We start from the raw sequence: 25,344 nt of genomic DNA, 5'->3' as shown, positions 1-25,344 counted from the left end.
TGCAGTGAGAAGACACTGCTATACCATCCAAATTAAACCAGCCACAGTGATAAGATAAATTTACTCTGAACCATTTATATTTCCTGGTTTCTCTATCTTCGATTCTTATCATCAGGAGTATATTTATAGAAACTAGGCTAAAGGTGTTAATCATTCAGTTGTGTCCAACTCTTTGTGACCCTGTGGACTGCAGCCTGCCAGGCTCCTGTGTCCATGGAATTTTCCAGACAAGAATACTGGAGTGGGTTGCATTTCCTTCTCCAGAGGGGATCTTCCCGACCCAGGGATGGAACCTGCATCTCCTGCGCTGCAGGCAGATTCCTTACCACTGAGCCACCTGGGGTTAAAGGTAGAGTTTATTATATTAAAATTATTTTATATAATGTGGCTAAATTTGGGACTAAAACGATGTATATAATTCCACAGAATTATTAACTATTATATTAACTACACTTTTACTAACACAATGAAAATATTTTTATTATTCCTTCAATTTGTTTTTCATTTTCCAGACTATACTAGAATACAGTTCTTTGGAAAATGAAGTATTTTAATTCTATTTCTAGATAAAATCCAGAAAAATGGATTTAAAGTTAAAATCAGACCAAGCAGTTCTATAAAGCTCATTTACTTGCGAAACTATTGTGACCAAATTTCAAAACAGAAAATAAACTGCTGTCCAAGACACTAACACTGTTTCAGAAGGAACTGACTTAAATAAAGTGCTTCTTTCCCCTCTTTTGGGGGGTCCAGGAAATGAAAGATAGGCTAGAGAGTCCAACTAAGTAGGTTACAATTATCTCAACTTGTTCTTCATCAAATTCCTAAAAGGGTGATTCAGCTACCTATGAAGCAGAGTATCAGCAAGTGGCTAGAACAAGGAGACAGAGGAAATGAGACAAGCTCCTGTGAACACTTTATACCAATGCTTGCAGCACTTTTGATTTTTAGGGGTGAATAAACTCAGTTAAGTGGAAATTATTTTTAACCATTTTCTGTCAATCTTCCTCAGGTAGAGATAATTTACAGAACAGAAGGTTGGACTGGAGTTACATCAAGATTCTTAATATGGTGGTGTAATATTTCTGAGAGAGACTACTTTGTAAGACTGAATGCTTGGTTAATTTGTTAAAAAAAAAAAAAGTATAGTTAGTCCATGTTGTAAAATTCTGTTGCTATCATTCTGATCCTTGAAAAAGCCTTTCTTGACAAGAAATAAACAGCTACACTTATTTACCTCTATTTACCAAAGATATTTACCTCTAATTCTAAGAACATAAAATGCTTAAAAATAATTTACAGAACTACCACATGATAGTTTAAACAAGTAAAAACTAAAATTAGTTTCTATAAAATAGATATAAATGATTTTCTCCTATCAAGTTTAAAACAAAGAACCAGAGTCATAAATAATTCTACCTTGCCAGAGGCACAGCTATTTCTTTATACTGACTGTCGACTATCTAATTTAATTAGAGGTATTAAACTCCATGCTGAGGTCAACAAGCCTTACTTCCTTCAATATTACACTTCAACCAGTGCTCATTAATGTGTCTACTGAATGGATTAACACACCTAAAGATATATGTACAAAGGAAAGGGGGACAACCTAATGATATCCAATTGTTCATTTGTAATAGGACACATGTTCTAGGCCTCAACTTATTACCACTAATGTGGAATTTATTAAATTCAGGAGAAAAAATACCAATACAGAAAGTGATTTTTTTATTAAGGAGAACTGGTATAAGACAACTAGTTTCTATGATGAAGTTTAAGCATTTAACCTTTTATTAAAAAGAAACTGATACTATAATAGAGCTAAAATATAAGCTTGTTACTTAGAAAAATCTTACACACTAGGACTCTGAAAAGCACTGAGCAGAGAAAATAGGTAAAAAGAAACCTCATATAGAGAGCAATAAATATTAAGCTTTTTTATATCTATGAAAAGAATGTTTAGAATAATTTACACTGAATTATGAAAGGGGTAAATTTTTCCTCTCTACTGAATTAAGTGAAATATTGCATCAATTTAGTCCCACCTTGATAGAGTAGATTTTGTTTAAGATTACTTAAGTTACTACTGGAGAAAACAAGAGAACTATACCTTCCAAAATGATACCACTTTATTACATATTGCTTATAATTTTGACAGGTTTTGTTTTTATATGGTATTTTGTTTTTTATATGTGAAAGAAGTGATATTTTGAAGATTTTTCACTACAACAAACAAACTCACAAAATGCTTTAGGTTAAAAAAGCCTATCTAGCCAGGATAATTTTCTTCAATAAAACAGGTATAGTTACTTTAGCAACTAACATAACAGCACGCTTGCATTATACATTTTAAAATGATAAATATATGCTTACATTTTAATTTTTTTTCTACCTACCTACCTATTTATATATTTACCCTGGCTGCACCACACAGCATGTGAGATCTTAGTTCCCTGACCAGGAATTGAACCTGTGCCCCTGCTTTGGAAGTGCACAGTCTTAACCACTGGGCCGCTATGGAAGTCCCCTGTATTTTTAAAAGCTACAATACTTCTTACATTTCAGTACTGAACAACTGGGAAATTGTGCCATGAATCTGCCTGCATTCTTTTTTTTTTTTTTTATTGACATGAATCTGCCCCAGGTGTACATGTGTTCCCCTTCTTGAACCCCCCTCCCACCTCCCTCCTCCCCTTATCCTCCCTCTGGGTCATCCCCGTGCACCAGCCCCGAGTATCCTGTATCATGCGTTGAACCTGGACTGGTGATTCGTTTCACATATGATAATATACATGTTTCAATGCCATTCTCCCAAACCATTCTTTTTTTAATAATTTGAAAAAAAAAACACTAAGTAATTAGAAAAAAATAGCTGTTCTATTCCACTTGGTAAATTGTTAAAATATACAATTTTACATTTATAATTAATTAACTTAAAAGGAGAGAAAAACTAAAATTTTTGTCTAAGGTGTTGTGTCAGCAAAACCGTGGACCAAGGAATTGTTTCTTTAGAGACACTGAAAAAACACAATCTTATATACAGAAAACCCTGATTCTACAATAAAATCTGTTAGAACTAATATATGAATTCAATAAATACAAAATTAACACACAAAAGTCAGCTGCATTTTTAACAACAGAAGAGGAAATTGTAAAAACAATTCATTTTTTAACACATTAAAAGAATAAAATATTAGCGTAAATTTAAGGAGGAGAAAGATGTATGTTGAAAACTACAAAATATTGCTGAAAAAATATGAAAAGACTACATAAAAAAATGGAAACATTTCCCATATTCATGGATTGAAAGGCTTAATATTATTAAAATGACTACTAAAGTGATCCAAAGAAATCCCAACAAGGTTTTTCACAGAAATAGAAAAACCAATCTTAAAATTCTCAGATAACTATGAATAATAAAAACAATCTTGAAAAAGAGGAATGAAGTTGTAGAATTCATATTACTTGATTTCAAAACTTACTACAAAGCTACAGTAATTAAAGTATTTAATTAAAGTAAAAGGACATTCAGACCAATGGAATAGAATAGTGAGTTCAGAAGTAAAGTTTTACATAGATGACCAATTGATTGTTGACAAGGGTGCCAAGACCACTCATTAAAGGAATACATAGTCTTTTAAATAAACATTAGTGCAACAGATGAATAGCCACATGTAAAGGAATGAAGTCAGACTTTTATCTCATACTCTACACAAAAAAACAACTAAAAATGGATCCAAAACATAAACATAAAAGCAAAACTTAAAATATTCTTAGAAGAAAACACATGGGAAAATATTCATGACATTGGATTTGGCAATTAATTCTTGGACTTAGAAGCAACAAAAGAGAACATAGATAAATTGAACTCCATCAAAATAAAACTTCTGTGCATCAAAGGACACTATCAAGAGAGTGAAAAGACAACCCACAAAATGGGAGAAAGTATTTGCTAGTCATATATCTGATAAGACAGTAACATCTAGAATATGTAAAGAACTCCAACAACATAACCAGAAAGTTACAAGCAACCTAATTTAAAAAATGGGTGGAAGAGCTGAATGGACATTTCTCCAAAGATATACATATGGCCAATAAGCACATGAAAAGATGCACATCATTATTCAAAAGGGAAATGAAAGTCAAAACCACAGACAGTATAAAACCCTGCACCTATTAGGATAGCTGATAACAAGTAATGGCAAGGATGTGGAAAAACTATAACTTTTGTGCATTGGCTAGTGGAAATGTTAAATGGCACAGTCAGTTTGGAAAACAGATGGGCAATTCCTCAGAAAGCCAAACATATAATTTCCATGTTACCCAGCAATTCCACTCATAAGTCTATACACCTAAAAGAATGGAAAATAGGAATTCAAACAAACACCTGCATGACAATGTTCATTGCAGCATTATTCACAATAGTTAAAAAGTAGAAACAAACCAGTATCTATCAATAGATATATGGACAAACAAAATGCATATACATATCATGGGATACTATTCAGTCATAGAAAGGAAGAAATTCTGACATGCTTCAACATCAATGAAGCTTGAAAACATTATGCTAAATGAAACCTGACACAAAAGGACAAATACTATATGATTCCAACTTATATAAGATATCTAGGATTGGAAAATTAAAAGAGAAAGAAAGCAAATTAGAGGTTACTAGGGGCTGGGTGTAGGTGGTAATGGAGAGTTATTGTTAATATATATCTATTAACAATAAATACATAACTCTAGATATAGAGTTCTGCTTGGGAGGATAAAGTTCTGAGATTTCCAGTTTCCAGCCTGGCAAGTAAGGAGAACAGAAGTTATCACTCTGTCCTAGCAACAAGTAAAAAGCTGAACAACTGAAAAATCAACTACGGTATTCTTCCTAGATCAGAAAAGTTAGGTCACAGGGAAAACTGCTGTCCCAAAATTGGATAGGCAAATATGATGAATAACAATTTAACAGAGCAGAAACCTCTGCAGGAACCAGTGCCAGAGCAGGAAAACCCGAGCTGTTGTTGACAAATTGTTGGAGACTCAGTGTAAATAAGAGTGACAGAATGAAGATCAGAACCAGAGTAAGATACGGCAGGGATGTGGGAATTACAACTATGATTAATATGCGAAGGGCACTAATGGAAAAAATAAACAACATGCAAGAACAGATGGATAATGTAAGCAGAGAGATGAACATTCTCAGAAAGGGAAAATCTGTAAAAAACCTCCCAATATCCAAGAACTGTGAGACAACCACAAAAAGTGTAACATTTACATATAGGAGGAGAGAGAGAAACAGAAGCACCAGGATTGAGAATTGCCCCAAATTAATGTTAGACACCAAATAACAGATCCAGGAAGCTCAGAGAACACTAAGCAGGATAAAAGGCCCCTAAACTACATCCAGCATATCACATTCAAACCTCAGAAAATTACAGATGAAAAAGCCTTGGGAGAAGCCAGAAGGGGGAAAAATATTTTACCTACAGAGGAGCAAAGATTAAAAATTACATCTGACTTTTCCTAAGAAATGAAAGGAGGAAGAGAGTAGAGTAAAATATTTAAAGGGCTGAGAGAAAAAACTACTAATCTAGAATTCTATACCCTGTGAAATTATCCTTCACTAGTAAAGGAGAATAAAGACATTCTCAGACAACAGAAACTGAGGGAATTTGTTGCCAGCAGACCTGCCTTACAAGAAATACCTTTTCAGAGAGAAGGGAAATGATATACGACAGAAATTTGGATTTGCATACAGAAAGGAAAAGCATCAAAGAATCAATAACTGAAGGCAAAATAAAAACTTATTTTTCTTATTCTTAATTGATCTAACACATACTAGTTTAAGGTAATAAATGGCAACAATGTATTTGATAATGTATGCTTATGTATATAAGAGCTTCCCTGGTAGCTCAGACAGTAAAGGATCTGTCTGCAATGCAGGGGACCTGGGTTCGATCCCTGGGGGTCAGGAAGATCCCCTGGCAAAGGGAATGGCAACCCACTTCAGTATTATTGCCTAGAGAATTCCATGGACAGAGGAGAAGTGGGCTACAGTCCATGGGGTTGTGAAGAGTAGGACACAAGTGAGTGCCTAACACACTCATCTATATACATGTTTAAGTAAAAGTGAAATGAATGATAGCAATAACACAAGGGATAGGAAGGAAAATTGGGCATATAGGTACTTTCAGTGAAGCACCATGTGTTACTTGAAAGAGAACTTAGTTAAAAATGAATAGTACAAACTCTAGGGCAAGAACTGGAAAACAATTTTTAAAAAAAGCACAAATGATATGCTAAGAAAGGAGAGAAAATGGAATTGTAAAATGCTGTTATAACCACAAATGGCAGGCAAAAAATGTAAAATACAAAACCAATGAACAAGAGTAACAAATAGAAAATAATAACAAACATGGTAAATATTAGTCCAATTATATTAACAATCACTTTAAATGTCAATGATTCAAATACATAGAGACTGTCAGAATGGATAAAAAAAAAAGCCCTGACTATATGTTGTCTACAAGAAATCAACTTTAAATATAGAGACACATACTGATTCAAAGTAAACAGATGTAGAAAGATATACCATGATACCACCAATAAGAAAGTAGGAGTAGCTATACTAATTTCAGAGACAGCACACTTCAGAGAAAGGAAGATAACCCAGGATAAAGGGGGCCATAACCTAATGATAAAGAGGTCAATATTCCAAGAAGACATAACCTATCCTTAAGGTGTATGTACCTAACAACAGGGTATCAAAACATGTGAGGCAAAAACTGACGGCACTGCAAGGAAAACAGAAGAATCCACTATTAAAGTTGGATACTTTAATTCCCCTCTCAGAAAAGGAGATCTAGCAGGCAGAAAATTGGTAAGGATATAGTTGAACTTAACAGCTTCATCAATCAAGTGAATATAATTGACATTTATAGACTATTTCATTCAACAATAGCAGATTACACATTCTTCCCAGACTCGCACACAACATTCACCAGATAGACTATACTTGGGCCATAAAACACACCTTAACAAATTAAAAAAAAATAGAAATCATATGATGTCTGCTCTTAGACCACAATGGAATTAAACTAGAAATCAATAACAAAAAGATAGCTGGTAAAGCCCCAAATGCTTGGAAATTAAACAGCACAGTTCTAAGTAACACATAGGTCAAAAAATATTTTGAAATAAATGGAAAAGTTCTGGAAATGAATGTTTGTTATGGCTGTACCACACTGTAAATGTACTTTATGACAAAGAACTGCACATGTTAAAATGATTAAAATGGTAAATTTTATGTTTTATATACATATTATACCACAATAAAAAATTTCTGTGCTTATAAATGAAACAAACTATTAGTATTTAGGGTTTAATCCCTCAATATACTCTAATATATCCAATACTTAAAAATTTCACCATTTAGGGTATAATTTTAAGTAGAACTCAACCATTTAACTATTCTTAAATGGTGTTAACACATTTTCAAAATTAATTTTGCTATGATAATGGATTGTTAAACATCCATTTCAGATTCTTCTTAAACAATTAAGAAAGACCTTTGTGACTATTGTAAAGGAAGTAAGAAACCTTAATTTAAGACATTTCTACAAAGGTTGCAAAAATACAACTTCAAGTACCTTATAACCAGCAAGTTTAATATATTGAAGTAAAAATATCCTACATAAGTTTCTTTAAAAAAATTTCAACAAAAAATGATATATTTTGTTCTGCTCTTGTGTTTGCAATTGAAGATACTATTAATTTTAGACTCTGCTCTGGGGTTTAAAAGTTGTATCCATGGTTCTGTGAAAATGAGGATCACTGACAAGTTCTTAATGATTACAGTAATTTATCTTTTTGCACTAGACCCATAATTGTCTCTAATTTGGGGAGGGCTTATTTTCATACAGATTTAAAATGAGAAGATGGAAGAAAGTGCTTAACTGAAGTTTTACTAAAGTTTTATGCCAACCAACTCTTTACCATTTTCTTGTCAGTATTTACGTCTCATTCTGTATTACTAAAAACCATATGTTAAGATATTCTACAGAAAATCTGTGACTAAATATACTTACCTTCCTACACATCAATTATCTATATACCTTTACTATTCATTCCAATCTAATTAGCATCCATATATTAGTTATTCTAACCATTACTCATTTAGCAGGCAATTTCCAACAGTATTCTAAAATGTAAACAAAAAACATCAAGGGTATTAATTCAATCTTATAAAGTATTTGAAAGGAATTCTGAAGTTCCTTTTCAAAAGAGTATAAAACTATTTTCATAGGTTATTAATGAACTGTGATGAGCTCTGATATTAAGTAACAGAAGAGTATTGAGTAAAATGATCTACCATATTAAGCAGGTTACATTCAGAGTGGTTTTGAATAAACTGAGGGATAGGAAAAAAAGAAGATAAAAGAAATGGTGGACAAGGTTTCACTTGAAAAATATGTTTCTCCCTAAAAACACCAAACATGGATTGAGCACACACAACTTTATTCCAGGGTATGTCTGTGGTCACTAGAATGATTTTTGAATGCTGGCATCAGCTACAGCAAAATGGTGGTGTAGCTTTTAAAAGACATGGGCCATTAAAACCATTTCACTATACCTCCCATAAATACTAAGGTAGTAAAATCTATTTTAATGAATTAAGACTTACTTTATCTGCTATATTAATTTTAGTTAAAATTATACAGCAATTGTAAATGCTTTATAATAATTTACATTTTCATTTTTTCCCTTTCCCTCAATCAATATAAATGTTATATCCATCTCTGTGTGGGGACGTGAATTATAATTTCACCAATCTGGACATATACAGTAGTTTTTCAATTTGTCAAATGCCCATTTTCTTGAAGGCAAATGCTTTTTTAAGACTATAACCTTCAATCACATCATTAAGGAAAAGAGTTTACTCTGCAACAATACTGTTTCTTAAGACAGTACTAGGTGAAGAACAGAGTACTCAGAAATAGCTCTTAATCAATTAGATTACTTGCTTACATAGTTTACTAAGATTCTAACTCTGAGAACTTTTTTCCTTAGCACTTACTTTTTTGGTCAAAGAGTCATCAGAATCTGAAGGCATTCTTGTTGACACATGAAATATTACTTCAACTGTAGAGGTAGCAAAATATGGTGTGGTCAATCCAGTGCTTTTATTTTTTTGTAGTCCTCCCATGAAACCACAATGGTTTGTAAGATTTACCTAGAAGCAATGAAAAGACACATAATGTTTATTAACTAAACCAAACTAAACTCACTATGGAAAAAGACTCAAATCTCTCACTTTGCAAAAATTTGGGGAATGAAATCTTTTGTATACTACCAACCATGGCTTGCCCCAGAATTATTAGTTAGAGCTATTCTGTACACTGATAGATCTTAAGTATCCGAGGATCTCTAATTAGTAGGAACTAATTAGCAAAGGAATCTACTGCTGAGCACTATGCATCTTTTGTTAGGCTGCTGCTGCTGCTGCTAAGTCGCTTCAGTCGTATCCGATTCTGTGTGACCCCATAGACAGCAGCCCACCAGGCTCCACCATCCCTGGGATTCTCCAGGCAAGAACACTGGAGTGGGTTGCCATTTCCTTCTCCAATGCATGAAAGGGAAAAGTGAAAGTGAAGTCACTCAGTCGTGTCCGACTAGTAGCGACCGCATGGACTGCAGCCTACCAGGCTCCTCTGTCCATGGGATTTTCTAGGCAAGAGTACTGGAGTGGCTTGCCATTGCCTTCTCCGTTTGTTAGGCTGCTAGGTGTTAAATTGTAAAGGCTGTGGGGGAGATATCAAGGGCAGAGAGTAAAAACCAAGTGGCAAAAATCAAGATTGGAAATGATCTGGGGAAAAGTTAAAAAAACAAACAAACAACACAGTAATGTCATTTTGATTAAATAATTAATTTGGTGTGACATATTTATTCATCAAAACTGGCTTCCTAATTATTGTACTTATCATAGCCCACAACAAAAATACAAAAACGTACACTTCAAATGCATTAAAAAAACTTCAAATTAATCTGTGCAAAGACTTTTAAATCTCTTTTTCCCAGTTATAAGTGTGATATATTTAATATCAGGGTCATTTCACTGGATGATATCCCCTGGACTTGTTCGACACATAGACCAGTAAGTAACTTGTGCTCACTGTAGAAAACCAAAGAAATATTGTAAAGAATAAAACAAAACTTAAACTCTGCTTGTCTCTCTCCATTCAGAGAAACCAGCTATGTATATGTTTATAAAAAACAAAATATAAATAAGAGCAAAGTAGAGACTTACAAAAGCAAATTTCTGCATATTTGAACTGAACATGTCTCTACAAGCAGTATATCCTACTAATGGCTGAATGTATCAATAACAAGTTAGCTGTCATGCCATTACCATAAGATTTCTTCATTTATAAAGTTTTAATTTTTAACTCAGTAATACATTCATAACAATTAAAAGTTCAAAAGATACATCAGTATTTTTTCTTCCATATTTCTCATCTCCAGCTACTCAGTTTCACTCTAACAAAGCAATTTCTTAAGTATGCTTCCAAAAATGTTCTCTATATACAATTAAATTTACAGGTATGTATGTGCATGCACACACACACAACACAGATATACAATGTTCTGCAACTTGCTTTAATGCACTTAAAACTTCTTGAAAAATACTCCTTATTAGTAAGTAAAGAGCCTCATCTTTTTGTATTTATGACTTCACAGAAGTCCTTTTTCTTGATGTACAATAATTTAGTGCCCTATTTGAAGGATATTTCCCAATCTTTTGCTATTACAGTCAAAGCTACAATGGATAACACTGAACACATATGCTGCATCTGTGAAAGTAGATCTATAGGACAGTCAAAAGTGGAAATGTAAGTCAAAGGACATGTGCATTTCTGATTTTGAATCCTACTACCAAATTGCTCTCTGTAGATTGTAGCAACAGTTGCATGAGTGTTTCCCTCATACGCTCTCAAATATATTATCAAACTGTATGACCTCTGCTGATATTTTAAGTGTACATTTTTGTTGTTTTCTTTTAGTGAGAAAGTTATTTACTTTCAAGTCAATTTTCTGAGTACATAAAGGAGTAAGTCTAAGTTAGTGCTCCTTGCTATAAAACAGTTCTGTAACATATGCAGATCTCTATTTTTTAATTAAATGTTTTATCTGGAGATTAATTATAGATTCCATAAAGTTCTAAGAAATAATAGAAAGAGATCTTATGTACCCTGTGCTCAGATTCCCCCAATGCAGAACCATATTATAACCAGGATACTGATATTGATATGATTGAGAGAACATTTTCATCACCACAAGGATTCCCTGTGTTGCCCTGTTACACGACCCACACCCACTTCCCCGCTACCCTACTTCCTTCTTAATGCCTGGCAATCACTAACTTGTTCTTTACTACTAAAACTGTCATTTCAAGAATGTTATGCAAGTGGCCTATATGGCATGTAACTTTTCCAAGTGTTTGGAGATTTTCCCATTATTTCTGTTAATGATTTCAAGTTTGATCCTACTGTAGTTGGAGAACACACTGTATGATTTCAGCACCTTAAATGTGCTGAAGTTTCTTTTAATGGTTCATACATGGTCTATCTTGGTATATGTTCCTTAGACACTGAAAATATGATATTGCTAGGTGCAGTGTTTTATATAAATGTTAATTAGGTCCTGTTGGTTGTTGGTGTTGAGACCCTCCATATACTTGCTGATTTTGTTGTCTTCTCTCAGTAAAGTCTCCATTTATAATTGTGAATCTGCCTATTTCTTCTTTCAGTTCTATCAGCACTGCTTCATATATTTTGCAGTTCTGTTGTTTGCTGCACACATGTTTAGGATTTTTAAGTCTTTTTTAGTGGGCTGACCCTTTTATCATTGTTATAGAATGTCCCTTATCTCTGCTAATTTTCTCTGCTCTGAAGCCTACCTTCAGTTCAGTTGCTCAGTCGTGTCCGACTCTTTGCGACCCCATGAATCACAGCACACCAGGCCTCCCTGTCCATCACCAACTCCCGGAGTTCACTCAAACTCATGTCCATCGAGTCGGTGATGCCATCCAGCCATCTCATTCTCGGTCGTCCCCTTCTCCTCCCAACCCCAATGCCTCCCAGCATCAGAGTCTTTTACAGTGAGTCAACTCGTCGCATGAGGTGGCCAAAGTATTGGAGTTTCAGCTTTAGCATCAGTCTTTCCAATGAACACCCAGGATTGATCTCCTTTAGAATGGACTGGTTGGATCTCCTTGCAGTCCAAGGGACTCTCAAGAGTCTTCTCCAGCACCACAGTTCAAAAGCATCAATTCTTCAGCGATCAGCTTTCTTCACAGTCCAACTCTCACATCCACACATGACCACGGGAAAAACCATAGTCTTGACTAGACGGACCTTGGTTGGCAAAGTAATGTCTCTGCTTTTTAATATGCTATCTAGGTTGGTCATAACTTTCCTTCCAAGGAGTAAGCGTCTTTTAATTTCATGGCTGCAATCAGCATCCACAGTGATTTTGGAGCCCAAAAAAATAAAGTCTGACACTGTTTTCACTGTTTTTCCATCTATTTCCCATGAAGTGATGGGGCCAGATGCCATGATCTTTGTTTTCTGAATGTTGAGCTTCAAGCCAACCTTTTCACTCTCCTCTTTCACTTTCATCAAGAGGCTTTTGAGTTCCTCTTCACTTTCTGCCATAAGGGTGGTGTCATCTGCATGCTGCTGCTAAGTCACTTCAGTCGTGTCCGACTCTGTGTGACCCCATAGACGGAAGCCCACCAGGCTCCCCCGTCCCTGGGATTCTCCAGGCAAGAACACTGGAGTGGGTTGCCATTTCCTTCTCCAGAAAGGAAATATGTCATCTGCATATCTGAGGTTATTGATATTTCTCCCAGCAATCTTGATTCCAGCTTGTGCTTCTTCCAGCCCAGTGTTCCTCATGAAGCTTACCTTATCTAATATAAATTCAGTCACTCTGGCTTTAAGATTTGCACAATATAATTTTTTTCTGTCCATTTACTTTCTACCAGCCTATATTATTATACTCGAAGTGAGTTTCTTTTACAATGTATATAAGTGAGTCATGTTCTTTAATCCACTCACCCAATTTTTGGAAAAGAAAAAATTTATCTGTTCCTTTGGCTGCCTTGGGTCTCAGCTGAAGCTCTTGGGTATTTCGGCATGCTGGATCTTTGCTGTGGTTTGCAGGCTTCTCTCTCAAGTCGTGGTGTACAGGCTTTAGAGCGTGTGGGCTCAGCAGTTGCAGCGCATGCATGGGCTTAGCTGCCCTGCAATATATGGGATCTCAGTTCCCTGACCAGGGATCAAACCTGCTTCTCCTGCACTGGAAGGTGGATTCTTAACCACTGGAGCACCAGGGAAGTCCCAACTCTGCCAATTTTAATTGTTATATTTAGATCAATAATATTTCCTGTAATGACAGATTAGAGCATAAGCTCACCATTTTATTTTTTTGTTCTCTACACATTTGCTGTTTTTTCTATCTCCTACGGGTTACTTGGAACATATTTTAGAACTCGGATTTTAGTTCTCATTTTGAGTGTATCTTCTGTTATATGTCTCTTACTGGTTTTTCTTGGTATTTACTATATTAAACATACCTTATTATAGTCTACCGATGTTGTCATTTTGCCAGCTTGAGTGAAGCACAGAAACCCTATGTCGCTTTATGTCCTTTAACCCTCCCTGTGTGTAATATAACTGCCATGAACATTTGCGTGGTGGTGGTGGTGTTTAGTTGCTCAGTTGTGTCTGACTCTTTTGCGACCCCCAAAAGAGCCTGCCTGCTGTAGCCTGCAAAGCTCCTCTTCCATGGGATTTTCCAAGCAAGAATACTGGAGTGGGTTGCCATTTCCTTCTCCAGGGGATATTTCCAACCCAGAGACTAAATCTACATCTCCTGATTTACAGGCGAATTCTTTAACACTGAGCCACATGGGAAGCCCAATTTCCAGTATACTATAGTTATATATGTGTATGTTACATATATTTTCCCCTCACACCACAATTACTGAAGCCCACATGCCTAGAGCCCAAGTTCCGCAACAAGAGAAGCCACTGCAATGAGAAACCCATGCAATGCAATGTAGAGTAGTCCCTGCTAGACACAACTAGAGAAAGCCCACATATAGTAATGAAGACAGCACACCCAACAATGAATAAATTAAAAACAGAAATTTAAAAAGTAGGTTCCTCCATTTATATATATATTTTAAATATGAATTAAAATTTTAATATATGATGAATATATATGTATATTCATCAAAACCTCAGAGCACAAATTTTGCTGATCCAATATACATAAAATGTCTGCTATTAATGACAAATCAATCAGCCCCATCAAATTCATTTTCTGTTAGAACATGTCTGCCTCACCATTTTACAATTTAAATAAACATACTAATTCAAATCTATTACAAACACCTCACTTCCCAGTTATAATTATTAAGACAGACAAATTGGTTCAGGAACCTTGACATGAATTGGTTGCTAGAATAACATAAAGTGCAGCAGCTTCCAATATTTCCTGCTTTGCGACTGGAGATACTCTCTCTCAGGAACATGCCCTCTTGAATGAACTGTCTCTTTTTTGGGTTCCAAACCTTAGAGGGCAATGTAGGCCTCAGTTGAGTGAAAGGTATACTTTAACAAAGATGAAGAACAGAAAAGGAGAGGCAAGAGACTGGTAGAAGGGTTCTCATATTAATTTTAGTAAAGTTGAGGATCTAGAAACTTATCTCCTCAAAAGTAACAATGCCAACATGGTTAGTCAGAATCCTTGAGACAGTTCTAGAATATCTATATCTTCATTTTAAGATCACTAGTCTAATGGTCATAACTGTGAGGAAAATCTGGATCTTTTAAGTCTATGAGTTTAGCACACTCTGACAACTTTTATATGATAAAATAGTCAAAAGATTTCCTAAGTCCCAATTGCTTCTGTCTTTGTAGATGAGATTTAAGGCAGAAACAATAACAAATCCATTGTTAAGTTGCTGAGTCTCCTAAAATAATGCTTCTAAAGTAAACTAAAAGGAAAAAGAAAACTGCTGCTTCCAAATAGAAATAAAATGATATTTATACAATTTAAAAACAATACCTCCCAACCAAGACCAGCTACAAAATCTTCATATGCTTGACTTCCTCCTGTATTGGTGAGAATGGAATGTTTGTCTTCCTGTCCTTCAGCAACATAAAATACTGCAATCTTGTGTGTCTCTCGGCTATAAAACAAAAGATTTCATCATTCATTTAATCATTAATTTATCCAATAATAAACTTCTAACTATGGGGCAATAAAAAAATGAAAAGGAATTAAACCTTATAATCTACAGAGAGAGATCTAGAAACTATAAGTAAAAAATTCTGAAAGTTACAAAATTGTGATTTGAACAGAAGAAAAGCATGATTACTTTTGACTGAGAAATTAGACAGAAATTTAAAAGAAAACGTAATATTAAGTTCGGTAAAGGTAACTAAGGTTTGACAGATGAAGAAGAGAAGGTATCAGGAAAGACACATAGGTGTGAATGCACAAAGCATCCGAAGAGCTGCCTGTTGTACAATGTAGCTGAATCCCAGAGTTAGAGGGACTGTGTTTTAAAACTAAAACTAAGTAGGAGTACAGAGATGAATAAGAAATGATCCATTTCTCCAAATTACTTATAAGAAATTCATACATAGATACCATAAAACTTTATGAAATAACTGACAAGTTCTGAGACATTTTAGTTCTCCCTAAAATTAAAAATGCTCCTAAAAGCAAACTTCTTGTATGCAATTTGGCTGTCCAAGATAACAATAAATGACTCAAGCAAACAACAACTACCAATGTACTTCTGATTCAAAGACACAAAGTAGAAAGTAAAAGAAATGGAAAAAGATGCTACGCAAACAGTAATCAAAAGGACTGATGTTGCTATATTAGACTTTTAAATAAAAATGTTACAGGTAGTTCAGAGAGATGTCTTAGGGTGAGGTGGGGGTTGGTTTGGGTACAAGGGGTTCTTTTTTCCTTTCTGTGCATGTATGTCATTAATCTGACAAGTCTCCCCCCTCCCCACTTGTCTGTCCCCATTCCCATATTTGTATGGTACAAGACTAAAAAGCTGTTAGAGCTAGTAAATGACTTCAGAAAGGATTTATGATATAGTATCAACATACAAAAAACCAACTGTACTTTTATAAACTAACAATGCCAACAACCCAAAAACAAAATAAAGAAAGCTATTTCTTTTATAATGGCATCAAAAATACACAATAATAAAAATGCTTAACAAAAATATTTTGTACTAACAAAAGTACAAAACTTAAATACTATGAAAGCCACAAAATGTTGTTGAAGATCTTTAAAAAAATCCCATATTCATGGACTTAAAAACTTATTATGATAATATTTACCAAATTGACTTTAAATTTAATACAACTTTTTACCAAAATCCTAGCTTCTTTTTGTAGAAGTTGATAAGCCGATTCTAAAATTCACAAGAAAATGCAAAAAATTCCAAATAGTAAAAATAATCTTGAAAAAGAAGAATGAGGACTCATAATTCCCAGTCTAAAAGCCTGCTACAAAACTACAGCAATCAATAGACTGTGGTACTATCATGGAAGTGAAAGTAGTTCATTCCTGGCTGACCCTTTGTGACTCCCTGGACTGTAGCCTGCTGGGTACCTCTGCCCATGGAATTCTCCAGGCAAGAATACTGGAGTAGGTAGCCATTCCCTTCTCCAGAGGATCTTCCCAACCCAAGGATAGAAACTGGGTCTCCTGCATTGCAGATAGATTCTTTACCATCTGAGCCACCAGGGAAGCCCATGGTACTACCATAGCAGAGACATATACATGTGGTCTTTTGTGCAGGATTTTTAGCACAGTGTTTGCAAAATTCATCTATGTTGCAACATGTGTCAGCACTTCATTTCTTCTTATCCCTGAATAATACTGCATTTGTGAATGTATATTTTGTTTATTCATTCATAAGTTGTTGGATATTAGCGTTAATTTCACTTCTCGGCTGTTATGAATAATGCTGGCTATAAACATTCGTGTCATTTTTTAATGGACAAAAAAGGCTTTTTACAACGGAACCAAGCCAATTCAATGGGAGAAAAAAATTAGTATTTTCAACAAATGGTCCTGAGGGAACTGGATATTTGCAATGCAAAAGAATAAAGTTGGACTCTTACCTCACACCACATACAAAAATTAAAACGCATCATAGACCCTAAATATAAGGTCTAAAATTAAAAAAAATCTTAATTAAAAAGTTCACAGAACTATAAAATGTCCATGTAAAAAATGACACGAATGTTTATAGCAGGATTATTCATAACAGCCAAGAAGTGAAACTGATGCAAATGTCCATCAACTTATGAATGAATAAATAAAATGCAGTATATTCACAAATGAGTATTATTCAGGGATAAGAAGAAATGAAGTGCTGACACACACTGCAACATAGATGAAGTTTGAAAACATGGTGCTAAGAAGCCCTCACAAAAGACCACATATGTTTGATTCCTATTATATTAAATATCCAGAATAGGCAAATCAATAGAGAAAGAAAGTAGATAAATATTATCTACAGCTGGTGAGTAGAGGGTAGTGTTCAGGGGTAATGGAGAATGAGTAGTAATGGGAACAATGTTTCTTTTTGAAGGAAATACTCTAAAATTAAATTGCTGTGATAGCTGTCTATGAATATACTAAAAACATGTACACTTTGAGTGAACCTTATGGTATGTGAATTACATCTCAAGAAAGCTATTACAATTTAAGTTGGAAGTATGAAGTAAATTAAAGTTGGAAGTATGTGTAAATTCTGATCCTGGCAGAAAGGGGGACCTCTCAGTGTTTTTAATATTCCAGGTAAAGGGCTATCAGCTAGAACTCATAAATCACAATTAATAAAGTTGAGCAGAGTTACATAGAAATGTTCACCTATTACTAAGTCAAAAAGAGAAATACATGTGCCAAATAGGAAAATTTAGAAAATAAATCTTTAAAATGCAAAAGTAAAAGAGGAATCACTTTATATTATCTATGCCCTTTTTAAAATTTGTAAAAGTTGAGCCTGTTGTTGTTTGGTCGCCTGGTCGTGTCTGACTCTTTGTGACTCCATGGACTGCAGGCCTCTAATGTGAAGGAGACTTACCTGCCCTTTAACATCAGATGTTCATTTTTCACCATTCCTTCTTATTTTTCTACTTACTACTTCTACTAAAATGCTTGGTATATACTGGATTGCCATTAAATTATTATGTACCACAACAGTGAATGAAGTAAAAAAGATTAGAAAGAAATGAGTTTAGTGAACTTATAGGCACAAATATTCTATAATAAGTCCAGTACTGGCAAAATATTATGAGCTTACTATAGGAAAATTAAAAGTGAAATATGCTAAGTTACAAGCACTCTGATTCCCTATATATACATTGCAATAGAAAGAATAATAAAAATAATTGAGATTTGAAATTGAAAAATATGGTAATTTAACCATGAAGAACAGGAATGAGTTAATTTAGTCAAAAACAGAGGATCTAAAAATGGTTGAAGAGATAAGACTACAGAGAAAGTATCTTTTCATTTTCTTTCTTCCTAATCCTGCAGACAAATCATCAGGTTTGTTTCCAGATTCTTGGCTTAAGAAGAAGCTCAAAGTTGCCCTACTATCTATCACATAATTAGAATGAATTTTTACTTGAACCCATTATGTCAGAAGAAGTAAGGGAACTGGTTTCATTATTTAATTCTTATAAAAAGGCAAAATAAATGTCATGTGTTCATTTGACATATAATATCAAAAAGAGAACCTATGCTATCTCAATGAAGATGTCCTCCATATACTCCAGCTATATATGAGAATGGAAGTAGTTTAGCAGGAGCCAAGAAATAGAAAAGCATAAGGTAATGTAAAGAAACCATGAATAGCCAAGAATGGCTGGTATGGCCTGAGTTCTAAAGAGTCTGATCAGGCACTGGCAAGTCACTAAGGAATAAAATAAAAATTTTACTTTAGAACAAGGTAATTTTAACATGACTTTTGAAGCCAGGGGAAAAGAACATTTAAAGAGAGAACAGACAAATGATAAAAAAAATTAAAAAAAGGAGAGAGAGAGAACAGACAACGGTACTGAATTTTTAGGGGATATAATACTCATGAGGTTTTTAGGGCAGAAACTATTCTGTATTATATTGTAATGGGGTATGTGCACTCAGTCGCTTCATTCATGTCTGACTCTTTTGTGACCACATGGACTATAGCCCACCAGGCTCCTCTGTCCATGGGATTCTCCAAGCAAGAATACTGGAGTGGGCTGACATGCCCTCCTCCAGGTGATCATCCCGACCCACGTCTCTTGTGTCTCCTGCACTGCAGGTAGATTCTTTACTGCTGAGCCATAGGGGAAGCCTGAATGGTGTATATGTGTCATTATACATTTGTTTAATCTCATTATCTCATATAATATACAATACCAAGAGTGAACTCTAACATAAAATTCAGTTAATATAACATATCAATATTGGGTCATCATTTTAACAAGCGGGAGGAGAAGGGGACGACCGAGAATGAGATGGCTGGATGGCATCACCGACTCTGTGGACATGAGTTTGAGTGAACTCCGGGAATTGGTGATGGACAGGGAGGCCTGGCGTGCTGTGATTCATGGGGTCGCGGAGAGTCGGACATGACTGAGCGACTGAACTGAACTGAACTGAACCACAATGATACAATATAAAAATAATATGGGTAACTATGTGTTACCCACAATCACAGAAAACTAACCAATCTAATCACATGGACCACAGCCTTGTCTAACTCAATGAAACTAAGCCATGCCATGTAGGGCCACCCATGGGTCATGGTGGAGAGTTCTGACACAATGTAAGAAGGGAATAGCATACCACTTCAGTATTATTGCCATCAGAAACCCCATGAACAGTATGAAAAGACAAAAAGATAGGACACTGAAAGATGAACTACCCAAGACAGTAGGTGCCCAATATGCTACTGGAGATCAATGGAGAAATAACTCCAGAAGGAATGAAGGGATGGAGCCAAAGCAAAACAAACACCCAGTTGTGGATGTGACTGGTGACAGAAACAAGGTCCAATGCTATGAAGAGCAATATTGCATAAGAACCTGGAATGTTAGGTCCATGAATCAAGACAAATTGGAAGTGGTCAAACAGGAGATGGCAAGAGTGAACACCGACATTCTAGGAATCAGTGAACGAAAATGGACGGAATGGGTGAGTTTAACTCACATGACCATTATATCTACTACTGTGGGCAAGAAACCCTTAGAAAAAATGGAGTAGCCATCATGGTCAACAAAAGAGTCCAAAATGCAGTACTTGGATGCAATCTCAAAAACAGCAGAATGATCTCTGTTCATTTTCAAGGCAAACCATTCAATATCACGGTAATCCAAGACTATGCCCTGACCAGTAATGCTGAAGAAGCTGAAGTTGAATGGGTCTATGAAGACCTACAAGATCTTTTAGAACTAACACCCAAAGGTGATGTCCTTTTCATTACAGGGGACTGGAATGCAAAAGTAGGAAGCCAAGAAACACCTGGGGTAACAGGCAAATTTGGCCTTGGAGCATGGAATGAAGCAGGGCAGAGGCTAATAGAGTTCTGCCAAGAGAACACACTGGTCATAAGCAAACACCCTCTTCCAACAACACAATAGAAGACTACACATAGACATCACCAGATGGTTAATACCAAAATCAGACTGATTATATTCATTTTAGCCAAAAATGGAGAAGCTCTATTCAGTCAGCAAAACAAGACCAGGAACTGACTGTGGCTCAGATCATGAACTCCTTATTGCCAAATTCAGACTTAAATTGAAGAAAGGAGGGAAAACCCACTAGATCATTCAGATATGACCTAAATCAAATCCCTTATGATTTATACAGTGGACGTGAGAAATAGATTTAAGAGACTAGACCTGACAGACAGAGTGCCTGATGAACTACAGATGTAGGTTTGTGACACTGTACATGAGACAGGGATCAAGACCATCCCCAAGAAAAAGAAATGCAAAAAAGCAAACTGACTGGCTGAGGAGGCCTTACCAATAGCTGCAAAAAGAAGAGAAGTGAAAAGCAAAGGAGAAAAGGAAAGATATACCCATTTGAATGCATGAAGAATAGCTAGGATAGATAAAGCCTTCCTCAGTGATCAGTGCCAAGAAATACAGGAAAACAATAGAACGGGAAAGACTAGAGATCTCTTCAGGAAAATTAGAGACACCAAGGGAACATTTCATGCAAAGATGAAGGACAGAAATGGTACGGACTTGACAGAAGCAGAAGATATTAAGAAGACGTGGTAAGAATACACAGAAGAACTGTACAAAAAAGATCTGCACGACCCAGATAATCACAATGGTGTGATCACTCATCTAGAGCCAGACAACCTGGAATGTGAAGTCAAGTGGGCCTTAGGAAGCATCACTACAAACAAAGCTAGTGGAGGTGATGGAATTCCAGTTGAGCTATTTCAAATCCTAAAAGTTGATGCTGTCAAAGTGCTGCACTCAATATGCCAGCAAATTTGGAAAACTCAGCAGTAGCCACAGGACTGGAAAAGGTCAGTCTTCATTCCAATCCCAAAGAAAGGCAATGCCAAAGAATGCTCAAACTACCGCACAATTGCACTCATCTCACACGCTAGTAAAGTCATGCTCAAAATTCTCCAAGCCAGGCTTCAGCAATACATGAACCATGAATTTCCAGATGTTCCAGCTGGTTTTAGAAAAGGCAGAGGAACCACAGATCAAATTGCCAACATACTTTGGATCATCAAAAAAGCAACAGAGTTCCAGAAAAACATCTATTTCTGCTTTATCGACCATGCCAAATCATTTGACTGTGGGGATTACAACAAACTGTGGAAAATTCTGAAAGAGATGGGAATACCAGACCGCCTGACCTGCCTCTTGAGAAACCTGTATGCTGGTCAGGAAGCAACAGTTAGAACTGGACATGGAACAACAGACTGGTTCCAAATAGGAAAAGGAGTACGTACACAAAAGGCTGTATATTGTCACCCTGCTTATTTAACTTATATGCAGAGTACATAATGAGGAACACTGGGCTGGAAGAAGTACAAGCTGGAATCAAGATTGCCGGGAGAAATATCAATAACCTCAGATATGCAGATGACACCACCCTTATGGCAGAAAGTGAAGAAGAACTAAAGAGCCTCTTGATGAAAGTAAAAGAGGACAGTGAAAAAGATGGCTTCAAGCTCAACATTCAGAAAACTAAGATCATGGTGTCTGGTCCTATCACTTCATGGCAAATAGATAGGGAAACAGTGGAAACAGTGACAGACTTTATTTTGGGGGGCTCTAAAATCACTGCAGATCGTGACTGCAGCCATGAAATTAAATGACGCTTATTCCTTGGAAAGAAAGTTATGACCTACCTAGACAGCATATTAAAAAGCAGAGACATTACTTTGCCAACAAAGGTCCATCTAGTGAAGGCTATGGTTTTTCCCGTGGTCATGTATGGATGTGAGAGTTGGACTATAAAGAAAACTGAGCACTGAAGAGTTGATGCTTTTGATTTGTGGTGCTGGAGAAGACTCTTGAGAGTCCCTTGGACTGCAAGGAGATCCAACCAGTCCATTCTAAAGGAGATCAATCCTGGGTGTTCATTGGAAGGACTGATGCCGAAGCTGAAGCTCCAATACTTTGGCCACCTCATGCGACGAGTTGACTCACTGGAAAAGAGTCTGATGCTGGGAGGGATAGAGGGTGGGAGGAGAAGGGGACGACAGAGAATGAGATGGCTGGATGGCATCACTGACTCGATGGACATGAGTTTGAGTGAAATCCGGGAGTTGGTGATGGACAGGGAGGCCTGGCGGTCTGCCATTCATGGGGTCGTAAAGAGTCAGACTCGACTGAGCGACTGAACTGAATTGAATGTACTGCTGCTAGGAGTAGAGAAAGCAGATGTTAAGAATGATTCTGATTAAAGAACTGGTTATAGAAATATGTATCTATGAACTTAACAGTTTTGACGTTGTAAGAGAAGGTGTTTTAAAAATGGTTAACAATATGTGAATTTGCTTGACAGGAAGGCAAGTGGAATCAGTGGTGGGTGGGCAAACTGACTGGGAGAACACGAAAAGCAAAAACTGTAGACACAAAAGTATAAAACACCACTCAGGCAAGACGTTGAGACAGTTAAGAAATGTGAATGTTAAGGATGCTGTGGATTTCAAATTTCAGAAATATAAGCATTCTTAATAATGGTCCAAGGTGTTGCTTTACTAATGTTTTTCTAGTTATACTGTCAAAAAGCACCTATTCGTAAATTTTATTTTTATGAACCTAAAAAGGAAAGTAGTACTTATATGTAAGTTGACCATATGGGAATTTCAGCTAAGTAATATTTTGTAGTTTCTAGTATGAGTTTCCCAGGAAATCGCAACCAGATACACCAGGAATCTAGAGATTATTAAAATAGTGATACAAGGTTTTCACACCAAAAGTCACATAAAAATGGGTATATATCCTAGGTCTTAAAAAGAAATCAGGTTTCTAGCAATATAACAAACTATCTCCATCTTCTTCATTTCATTAATATTTTTGTAGCTACTAGCTTATATACACCAGTCATTTCACTTTGGCCTCTTAACTAATCAAAAGGGAATATCTAAGTATGGGAAAACTAAAGGACATTTTATAGGTTCAATCAGATTTATTCAATTCAAAAGATGATTCTGAAGTATATAAAAAGATATAAATAATCCAAAGATACCAAACATTTAAATGTAGCTGTACATTTTTTAAAATGCTTATTATTTCTAAGATATGTGTAGGTGAAAAAAGTTTGTGTTCAGAAATTTATAATTCAACAATACATTATTCACATTATGAATAGAAACAGCTGAAGTGCTAGATATAGACTTGAAAATTTCTCAACGACTTACCACTGTCTTGAGTCCAAGTTCCTAAGTTCTCTAAGTAGTTTTTCATTTTTCTTCAGGAGATGAAAGCTCCTCCTAAATAGAGAGATTTATAAACATTTTCATCATCTTGTAGTGAATGACATGACAGTCCCGGAAATACTTTCCACTCTACTCATGCAATCCTTACACTTTTCTTGCCTTTTCATACTTCTAAGACAAAGGAGAAAAGATCCTAAAAAAATGTAAAGAATATATGTCATTATTTCTACTGAGTCCCTCATACATTTCTTTTTGTGAATCATTCTCTCTTGACCATGTAAATGTCTCCTTGCAGATGCTGTGAGTTTCCCAAACTCATATTCAGAAAAATGGATAAAAGTACTTTGTAGATTTCTTCTCAAGATTTTCATAAAAATGTGTGAGAAAATTGTCCCTCACGAGAAATATTTCACAAACTCTAACTCTTTACCAGACAGGGATGCATAATCCAGATGGAATTAGTTTCTTTCTTGTTTTACATTATATGTATATTTTACACTACAAAGCAGTGTGTAAATTTTACCAAATACATTATACAGGTGCTGAATATGTATAAACTACATTCATGAAAGTAAAATAGAGCTTCCCTTCTTTAATTTTTCTCAAGAAACAATATATGGGCCATTGCACAGCAGAAGAGAGTAGCTGCTGCTGCTGCTAAGTCGCTTCAGTCGTGTCTGACTCTGTGTGACCCCATAGGTGGCAGCCCACCAGGCTACCCTGTCCCTGGGATTCTCCAGGCAAGAACACTGGAGTGGGTTGCAATTTCCTTCTCTAATGCATCAAAGTGAAAAGTGAAAGTGAAGTTGCTCAGTCGTGTCCGACTCCTAGTGACCCCACGGACTGCGACACACCAGGATCCTCCATCCATGGGATTTTCCAGGTAAGAGTACTGGAATGGGGTGCCATTGCCTTCTCCAAAAAGAGAGTAGAATAAATTTAAATTAGTAGCAATTACCTGTATTGGACATACCAAATTGTGTTTCTGATATAACCTGGCTTTCCCATAAGGCAGAAGATATACTCTTTTAATAAATGGAAGTATTTAAACCAAGTAAGTTTATAAACACTAGGTAAGCAAGTAGAATTCCAATTCAATGCTTCACATGCGTTTGAGTGATCTATTCATCCAGTTATATCTGAGCTGCCCTACTATAAACTGAACAAAAACAATACATTATATATAAAAACATTTCTTCTTTTACTTCCCTACAGCTTTTAGTATCACAGAAATTAAAAAAATAAATGTATGCTAATAATGCTTACACTTGTACAGTTTACAGTTACAGCTTATACTTGTACAGTGTACAGTTTTACTATTTTAT

At 35.6% G+C, this 25,344-nt stretch overlaps 1 protein-coding gene across 4 annotated transcripts in view; it reads right to left on the bottom strand.

Moving 5' to 3' along the window:
* The window catches only part of RALGAPA1 (Ral GTPase activating protein catalytic subunit alpha 1), a 207,309-nt gene that overhangs the window by 37,965 nt on the left and 144,000 nt on the right, over positions 1 to 25,344 (bottom strand). For all 4 annotated transcript variants that reach the window (XM_055418250.2, XM_055418252.2, XM_055418251.2 and 1 more), the window contains 3 exons: positions 24,002 to 24,073; positions 15,133 to 15,256; positions 9,074 to 9,229 (listed from right to left, as the gene is read on the bottom strand). In XM_055418250.2, the coding sequence (XP_055274225.2) occupies positions 9,074 to 9,229; positions 15,133 to 15,256; positions 24,002 to 24,073 (352 nt within the window). The remainder of the gene's footprint in view (positions 1 to 9,073; positions 9,230 to 15,132; positions 15,257 to 24,001; positions 24,074 to 25,344) is intronic.

This window comes from Moschus berezovskii, chromosome 21 (assembly GCF_049115385.1).
Source record: "Moschus berezovskii isolate FMDL1 chromosome 21, NW_MosBer_1.0, whole genome shotgun sequence".
Lineage (NCBI taxonomy): Eukaryota > Metazoa > Chordata > Mammalia > Artiodactyla > Moschidae > Moschus > Moschus berezovskii.
Note: the sequence above shows the minus strand (reverse complement) of the source record. Positions and strands in the feature narration are given on the sequence as shown.